The following is a 9081-nucleotide window of genomic DNA, read 5'->3' as shown; positions in this document are numbered from 1 at the left end:
ACACACATATTAAATTCTTTTTCTACTAACACTCTGTGTCGGTAACACCACATTGGTTTCTGTATAAAGATTTAGAAATGCCTCAAATCCAATGGGCCGAGACAGGGTGTTCCCTGTGGATTATCCACTGATTGGGTTATCACTCCCTTTCTCTATAAAAGAGGAGCCAGATGCAGAAGTCACTGCATTTTCCAGCAAGCCACGGGCTGTCTGCATCTCAGGAGTGGGGTCAGCAAGAGAAACTCTACAGCTATGGGAGAGCCTGCATTCACCTCTTTTCCAAGACCACCTGTTCTGGTGAGTACGGGATTTTTATTGACCACAAGAATGTCCATTTGTGTCCTTTTTCTTTCTGTAAAACATCTTTACAGTTAGCAGTGAGTTGTTCTTAAAACTAGATGTTGTGGAAAGTTATACCTTAGGTGTTAATATTTGTTGAATAATATTCAAAGTATTCTCATTTTTGCCCATGAAACTATATGGGGATAATAGCTTCGATTCCATCAGAAATTTGTTGATAGTGTGTTTATTACGTCTTCCTTCTCACCAAGATGAAAATCAACAGAACGGTGCCTTACAAAGTTTACTTCTGGATCAGGGGTTCTACCGTACAGCTTGGCACATCATAGGTGCCCTGTAACTAAGGGGACTAAACAATTTTCCCTCCAAAGGGGAACATCTTAGGTCGTGTAAGGGGTAGTGTTAATCTTGATGCCAGGACGACGGAAGTGAAATGAGAAGGACAGAAACGAAGCCTTTAAAGTAGAAAGTGCCCTGATAAAGTCTGTATCTGAAACAGCTTTATGAGACTAGACTCTTCCAATTGAGTTAGAGCAAGAAAGGATTTCAAATCTTAGGAAGAACTTAATCATCTTTCCCGGTTCGTCATCAAAAGATTCCCTCATGGTACAACTCTAGTTAATTGAGCTTATCAGAAACAGAAAGCAAACATGGTGTTTCTGAGGTTTCTCTTCAGGAGCAGGAGGCGCTCAGGTGAAGATGGGATCCGGCTGTGGCAGTGAGTATTTAAGGGTTGGCGAGGGCACCATGTCTTTGGAGACCAGGGAGTCAAGGAGCTATGAAAATGATGGTGTGTCCTGAAGCACAGCAGCAAGAGATGCAGAGAGATGTGAGGTCTTGGTTCACAGGGAAGTCTGGGATCCCGGTGACCTGTTGGGGACCTGTTGGAGGCACCAGCATGTGTGTAGCTGACAGTGGCAGGGAAGAGAAGAGCACGGGTGTCCTCCGAGGAGGATGAGGAGGGACAAGGTCTGGAACTGGCCCTGGGTCATGACCTTGAGCATTTAGTCCTTGACTCGCATCAGCCCAGTGAGGTCCCAGACCCAGTGTCAGTGCCTGGAACTCCTGCCAGCAGCATCAGCATCACGTGGAGAAATGCAGACTCTAGGGTCCACCCCAGACTTACTTGGGTTCAGGTCCAGAGATCTGAGTTTAACACACCCTGCGGGTGCTGAGGATGTACGGTGCCATTTGAGACACATTTCCCCAGACAGAGAGGCTGGTGGGAAGATTCCACTGAGCTGAGAGAATCCCCCCAGAGCTGAGCTTCTCCAGCCTCCATTTGGTTGAAATGTCACCTTTTCTTTTCTTTTGAAAGGGGAAGCTCAAAAGAAACATGATGCCCTGGGCTTTACAGAAGAAACGAGAAATCCACATGGCCAAGGCCCATCGGAGACGAGCTGCGAGGTCTGCTCTCCCCATGAGACTCACCAGCTGCATCTTCCCGAAGCCGGTGACAAGGATCAGGTCTCATCCTGACAACCAGGTCAGACGCAGAAAAGGGGAGGAGCACCTGGAGAAGCCACAGCAACTCTGCGCCTACCGGAGAATGCAGGCCCTGCAGACCTGCAGCAGCCAAGGCGAAGGTGCAAGTCCACTGCAATTGGAGAACGTCTTAAGTATCCTCGCACCGGGGATGGCCGGTGAATCTCTGGACAGGACTGGATCTGAGCGTGTGCACAGGCTGCCCGAGCCCACCGCTGGGCAGTTTCCAGCTGTGGCAGGGGGGCCAACCCCAGGAGTGGGTTGTCAGCTCCCACCGCCCCTCTCTGGCCAATTGGTGACTCGTGCAGATATCCGGAGACAGGCCAGGAGGGTGAAGAAAGCCAGGGAGAGACTGGCCAGGGCCTTGCAGGCGGACAGGCTGGCCAGGCAGGCAGAAATGCTGACAGGTGGATGAACTGCAGGAGGAGGGGGCACTGAGAAGCTGTTGGGGGTATGGCTTCAGAGTTGGATGCTGGTCCTCTTTCCTACTCTGAATTGTTACACTTTGTACTTCCCCACCTGTTCTTTATTAAAAGCATTTGAAAGGCAACAACTGTAAGGAGTGGATAGTTTTGTGGTGAGAAACTGGGTTTCGTGAGGCAAAGAGGGAGACCTTTACATGTACACCTCAATGTCTGTTTACTGTGATTTTAATTAGGTTTTCTTTTCTTTCTCTTTCTTTCCTTCTTTGTTTATTTTTTTGTTTTAGACAGTTTCCTTCTTGTTCCCCAGGCTGGAGTACAATGGCACGATCTCGGCTCACTGCAACCCCTGCCTCCCGGGTTCAAGCAATTCTCCTGCCTCAGCCTCCCGAGTAGTGGGGATTACAGGCAGGCGCCACCACGCTTGGCTAATTGTGTATTTTTAGTAGAGACAGGGGTTTCACCATGTTGGTCAGGCTGGTCTCAAACTCCCGACCTCAGGTGATCCACCCGCCTCGGCCTCCCAAAGTGCTGTGATTACAGGCATGAGCCACCATGCCCAGTCATGCATTCTTCTTTAAACCATTGGCTATTTATGAGTCTGCTATTTAATTGCCACATGTCTGAATGTTGTTGACTGAAGATACAAAGTATCTTCTATGATTGCTCTAGAAAGACGCTGGAAATTTACAATAAAAAGAATGCTGGAAAATTCAGATGTGGAAATTAAATAGCAGACTCATAAGCAGCCAATGGTTTAAACAAGAATGCATGGCTGGGCACAGTGGCTCATGCCTGTCATCCCAGCACTTTGGAAGGCCGAGGCAGGTGGATCACCTGAGGTCAGGAGTTCGAGACCAGCCTGACCAACATGGAGAAACCCCGCCTCTACTAAAAATGCAAATAAAATTTAGCGCTGGAACCCGAGAGGCGGAGGTTGCAGTGAGCCGAGATCAGGCCATTTCACTCCAGCCTGGGTGACAACAGTGAAACTCTGTCTCAAAAAGAAAAGAAAAAAAGTCCTTGTGGAGGCCACAGCTTTATTCATTCACCTTAGAAATACAGTTTGTTAAGACGATGGTATCTTATTCACTCATTGACTTTTTTCCAGTAGAAGTTTAATACTTATTAAAGGAGTTTCTTTCAGATGATGGGGAGAATGGCGACAGGTAGTAGGATCTGCTGAAGGCAAGAGGCTTCACTGTGATGATGGAGCCCCGCACCTCGGGTTTCCCGCAGCCCAGGATCTGGTAGCAGGCCATGGTATCATCGCACCTTTGTTCCTACAAGGATGGGACGTGGTCTGCCTCATCTCCCAGGGACATCAGGAGCGCTTTCCAGACTCCGGGTGACTGGGTAATACCTCCCAGTATAGCCTTGGGCTAGTGTCTCTTCCTGACCCATGAACGCCCCATGATGAGGGCTAGTGAGGGCCTCTCCCTGGAGTCAAGGGCCAGAAATGAGTTTATGAGGCGTTCTAGTTCTATGGAAATGAGAAACGGGGTCTCCTGTCATCATTCACACAGTATTAGTGTCGTCCTCAGCCCCACAAAAGTCTGTCCGACAGATGGCAGGCCCCGGCCACCATGGTGTAGACAGTGACTCCCAGCTCCACCTGCCCACCAGGGTCCACTGTACTTTTGTGTCCAGAACAGTTCCGAGGCTGCGTAAGAGGAGCTCCCACCACAGGGGCTCAGCTTTCAGTCTACGGTGAATCTGGTATCCAAGCCAGAGTCTGTTGTTTCCATGTCGTGCTCAGCCTCCTCAGGGAAGTTCTCTGGCTTCAGAACCCTGTAGATAATTTTCCTCTGGAAGCCTCACTGCACGGAATACCCTATTTGCTGGAACTTGCCCTGGGCCTCTTCCCCCTTCAAGGAGGAGAACTGGAGGGTGAAGTTGGATAGCTCTCTCGAGCTGGCTTAATCCACTAGTAGAAACAGTCTGTTCTGGGCGCCAGCCACAGGAGTCTGATGATCTTCGGGCAATGAAGGGCCTTCATCATATGGACCCTGCGGTACAGACGCTGGAGGCTGCAGGAGCCCTGCTGCCCTGTTGGGGTGACCTCCACAGCCATCTCGGTCCCAGTGAGAATGTGCTGGGCCAGCTGCCTTGACTTCTGCAAAGCCGCCCTGGCTGATGACCTTGAGGAGCCTATGATCATCAGTAAGGGTCTCCTTGGAGGCAGAAGTGGTCCCAAGGCCCCACAGGGTGGAGACCTCCCAGCTACACATCTCAGCTAGGAATGCCAACTGAGAATACTACACCTACAAACTTTGCTAACGAGAAGCAAAAATGACACGGCTGGAGGTGTCTGCTGACATGTGCGGGCGACCTCTGGTCACTTCCATGCCAGGGACAACATTCGAGGCCAACTCCACTGTGGCTGCACCCAGGAGCCAGATGATGTCACTAGGAATCACCTCTCCCGGCCTCTTGCCTCTGCTGACTTCCCTCTGAGTTGATGTCATTCCCAGGTGGGCTCTTCCTCCAAGGTGACAAGATGGCACCCAGAGCCCCAGCAGCCTAATGGAAATAGATCTTCTCCTCCCGGATGTTTCCACGACAACAGCCTGACCTTTGATACAGAGTGTGTCACATGAGCAGGCCTTAGCCAATCACTGTGGCCAAAGAGGACGGGATCTGCTGATTGGCCAGATTGCGGTCATGTGGCCCCTGTCTCCATGGAAACTTGAGAACGCCTTAGTTGTTTTCAATTGGGAGACGGTGTGATCGCTGAGAGAACTGATTCAGGCTCAAAAGCTCACTACAACTGGATATCCAACTGCAAAAGAATGATTTTGGACTCCTACCTCACAGGATATAGAAAAATGAATGAAACAACAGCTAACAAGGGGCCAGAAAGTGCTAGTCTGCTGCCGTGTATGATACACAAACATCAACTCAAAATCGACCAGTGTCGTAAAGATAAACTTTGAAACTAGAAAACTTTTAGAAGCAAACAAAGGGTAATATTTTATGATCCATATCTAAGGTCATAAAAACCCACAGTGATTTTAGAGATGACACCAAAAGTACAAGAAAAAAACAAAGCAGATACATTTCAGTTCACTTATTTTTTACACTCTGTTTTACAAATGTGTAATGATATATGCACGCACATGATATATGCATACACACATGATATATGCACACACACGATATATGCACACACACATAATATATGCACACACATGATATATGCATACACACATGATATATGCACACACACACGATATATGCACACACCTGTCTGGTGCCACAAGTTCCCCTTTTGCTCAGACTTATGGTTTTGCAGACACTTCAAAGGAAACATTGATGTTCCCTTTTATTTTTGTCTTCTTGCTCCTGAAGCTTCCCCTCCATGTGTGCAATATGACTGATGCCAACTTCTCTTTCTTCTTTCTCTTCTTTCTTTCTTTCTTCTTTCTTTCTTTCTTTCTTTCTTCTTCTTTCTCTTTCTTTCTTTCTTTCTTTCTTTCTTTCTCTTATCTTTTCTTTCTTCTTTCTTCTTCTTGATACAAATACTACATGATCTCACACATATATGGAATCTCAGAAAACCATCAAATACATGGGAACAAGAGAATAGAATGGTGGTTACTGAGGTGGTGATGGAGTAGAGGAGAAACAGGGAGATAGAGGTCAAAGGGCACAAAATTGCAGCTATGTGTGATGAATAAGTCCAGAGATCAGGTGTAGGACAATAGTTAATATTGTATTGTGAAGTGGAAATTTGCTAAAATAAATTTTGGATACTTTTGCACACACACAAAAGGTAGCTACACGAGATAATGAAAATGGTAATTCACTTAACTATAGTTATCCTTTTATTATATCGAAGCATCCTGTTGAACATCTTAAATATAGACAATGAAAACAAACACATTAAAAATGTCTGCATAGAGAGGTGCCCATGTTTCCGTTTGCCTCAATGTCCATTACAAGCTGGCAAAGCACTGTCAGATTTTGGAACTGGTTATTTATCATGAATTTTCTTGCATTGATTTTTTTTTTTTTTTTTTTTTTTTAAGACAGAGTCTCACTCTGTGGACCAGGCTAGATGCAGTGGCACAATCTTGGCTCACTGCAACCTCTGCTTTGCAGGTTCAAGTGATTCTCCTGCCTCAGCCTCCTGAATAGCTGGGATTACAGGCTTGTGTCCCCATACCTGGCCTTTTTTTTTTTTTTTTTTTTTGCATTTTTGTATTTTTTTCGTATTTATTTTTCGTATTTTGTATTTTGTATTTTTTGTATTTTTTGTTTTTTTTTGTATTTTTTTGTATTTTTTTTTTTTTTTTTTGTATTCACATGGTGAAACGGGGTTTCACCTTATTGGCCACGCTGGTTTTGCATTGAGTTTTTAAAATATTGCATTGAAACAATATTTGCCTTGCTTACTTAATTTTTAGTGCCTCCTTAAATTTTGTACCTGAACTGGGTGCTTCTCTCCTCTTGCCCTAGTCCGAGCCATGATTATAATTTTATTTTATTTTATTTTATTTTATTTTATTTATTTTATTTATTTTATTTTATTTTATTTATTTTTTTTATGATGGAGTCTCACTCTGTCTCCCAGGCTGGAGTGTAGTGGCATGATCTCGGCTCACTGCAACCACCTCTTCTGGGGTTCAAGCGATTCTCCTGCCTCAGTCTCCTGAGTAGCTGGGATTACAGGTGCCTGCCACTACGCTGGCTAATTTTTGTATTTTTAGTAGAGACGGGATTTCACCATGTTGGCCAGGCTGGTTTCGAACTTCTGACCTCAGGTGATCCACCCGCCTCGGCCTCCCAAAGTGCTGGGATTACAGGCGTGAGGCACCGCACTCGGCCTTAACCTACCGCTCCCAGCCTATAAACATTTTAAGGCTGATTTTTAGCCTGCTTCTAGGAAAGGGGACATTATCCACATCTCTTCCTTTAAACACTCCATTTTTTTTTGAGACAGAGTCTCACTCAGTCACCCAGGCTGGAGCGCAGTGGCGCGATCTCGGCTCACTGCAAGCTCCACCTCCCAGGTTCACACCATTCTCCTGCCTCAGCCTCCCAAGTAGCTGGGACTACAGGTGCCCACCACCACGCTTGGCTAATTTTTTGCATTTTTAGTAGAGACGCGGTTTCACCGTGTTAGCCAGGATGGTCTCGATTTCCTGACCTCGTGATCTGCCCGCCTCGGCCTCCCAACGTGCTGGGATTACAGGCGTGAGCCACCGTGCCCGGCTACATACAGTTATTTTCTATTGTCAGTTCTACTAGTTAAGAAGTTACAAAGCCCAGATACAAGAAGACAAGACATAGACTTCAGCTCTCCAGTAAAGAATGTCAGGAAGTGTGGGGCCATGTTTTAATACCATCTCAGGCACCAAGCACACTTAGCATAAGAGGTTTGTTAGAGACAAAGGTGACAATATTATCTAAGGGCATAATTCTGTTGGTGCCCAGTGAACCGGCAAGAAAGATCATATGTGTGAACCACTGAACACAACCTTTTAGGCATCAAGTCTGGGCTGCCATTCTGATAAAGCCCAGGTTCTAAGCTCTGATTCCTGTATCCCATTCTTTCCAAGTGGACCACCTACACCATATTTCCAGCCAGTTCACATACTGAACACCACTATTTCAAGGCATGGGAAGTTGGCTGAGAAACAATTCCTTTTAAATGACTGGCAAAGGAGGAAGTGATATTTGTGTTTTGTGATTCACTTCCACGTGTTGGTCGAAGAATGGTGTTTTCTTCTTTTCTTGAAGTAAGAGTTTCCTCTTCTATGACAATTGATAAGAAAGCTAGAATAAGCAGAATCAGGACCGAAGTGTGTATTAATTGGTGACATGGGAAGAAACAGCTGCCCCCTCAAATGAGTTAAATAAGGGCAGTTTAATGAAAGGACTGTTTATTTAGGTGGGGGTAGGGCTAAGGGAAATCAACAGAGGATGGTGAGGCACCCTGGGATTAGCAATGTGGGTGATCTCTTACCACTCGTTGACTTGAAGGCATGAAGGGAGGGAGCATTTATAAGAACCTGGAAAGGGCTTTAGCCTGCAGCAGAAAAACCCAACCACTGCCCAAATGTGCAATGGTGCAGGGGAAGAGGAGGCTGGAGAAGTAAACACCACATCTCTTGCTGCACCAGCTCTCTTTTCTTCTTCCAGGGCTAACATTGGTCAAATCCAGCTTCACAGCAGAGCATGCAAGTGCCTCATGATCCAGAACATACAGGGAAGCCTCTCAATGCACAGGGCTGGTTGTAGAAGGATGGAGAACAGGTGTTTTTCACAATTGCCCAAAGTGAATTGTTAAATGCTTGTTAAAGTTTGGGAAATGACCAGGCCATATCAAATGTTCCTAGACCGAACATTTACTCCCTTGGGTTTTGAAATGGGCTGGTTTCTGTGATGGTGGCAGTGTACTGTACTGCTCTACCGAGGCAAGGTGAGATACCTGACGTAGAGATTAGAGAGGAAGGTCATCATTTTCCTATCCGATGGCTTCTGCTTTTGTTATTTCTTAATTTGTTCACTGCGGCTCATGAGTCATGCTGCTGTCTGTATCCCTTTCCGGGACTTTCAGATTCCTCAAGAGAGACACTGGCTGAATGGATTCGTCAGTCAGTATTCAATATACAGAACTATTTGAAGGTACGCTTATCTTCTTGGCCATCTCATAAGTTGTTGTTTGCCATATGGACCAATCCATGTTCCAATCAGCTGCGTTTGGGAGGCAAAGTTAAATAATACCATGTCTGACAACATGAGTGCAAATAACTTATTCCAGCATACCTTGGGAAGTGTCTCAGTTGGCCTTGGGTGTATAACAAACCATCCTCTCCTCATTGAATTTTTTTCTTTTTTCTTTTCTTTTTTCTTTTTTTTTTTTTTT

At 45.8% G+C, this 9081-nt stretch overlaps 2 protein-coding genes across 2 annotated transcripts in view; both read left to right on the top strand.

Annotated features, from left to right (window-relative positions):
- Positions 1–223: 223 nt before the first annotated feature.
- Positions 224–2201, top strand: LOC104679494 (putative methyl-CpG-binding domain protein 3-like 5). The gene is made up of 2 exons (XM_010385099.2): positions 224–297; positions 1619–2201. Exons 1-2 carry the CDS (start codon positions 253–255, stop codon positions 2198–2200), a joined length of 627 nt encoding a protein of 208 aa, XP_010383401.2. The 5' UTR covers positions 224–252; the 3' UTR covers position 2201.
- Positions 2202–4297: 2096 nt separating this feature from the next.
- LOC104679501 (adhesion G protein-coupled receptor E1) overlaps positions 4298–9081 on the top strand; it is a 19904-nt gene continuing 15120 nt past the window's right edge. The window contains exons 1-2 of the mRNA XM_030936663.1: positions 4298–4370; positions 8773–8840. Coding sequence (XP_030792523.1) covers positions 4298–4370; positions 8773–8840 — 141 coding nt within the window. The remainder of the gene's footprint in view (positions 4371–8772; positions 8841–9081) is intronic.

This window comes from Rhinopithecus roxellana, chromosome 8, assembly GCF_007565055.1.
Source record: "Rhinopithecus roxellana isolate Shanxi Qingling chromosome 8, ASM756505v1, whole genome shotgun sequence".
Classification (NCBI taxonomy): domain Eukaryota; kingdom Metazoa; phylum Chordata; class Mammalia; order Primates; family Cercopithecidae; genus Rhinopithecus; species Rhinopithecus roxellana.
The sequence above is the reverse complement of the archived record's forward strand: the minus strand, read 5'-3'. Positions and strand labels throughout refer to the sequence as shown.

What these genes read in the sequence shown, in the direction of transcription:
- LOC104679494 (XM_010385099.2), top strand. Translation starts at nt 253, where the DNA reads ATGGGAGAGCCTGCATTCACCTCTTTTCCAAGACCACCTGTTCTG. An exon ending in TTCCAAGACCACCTGTTCTG is followed by an intron (nt 298 to 1,618) that starts GTGAGTACGGGA and finishes TTCTTTTGAAAG; the next exon opens with GGGAAGCTCAAAAGAAACAT.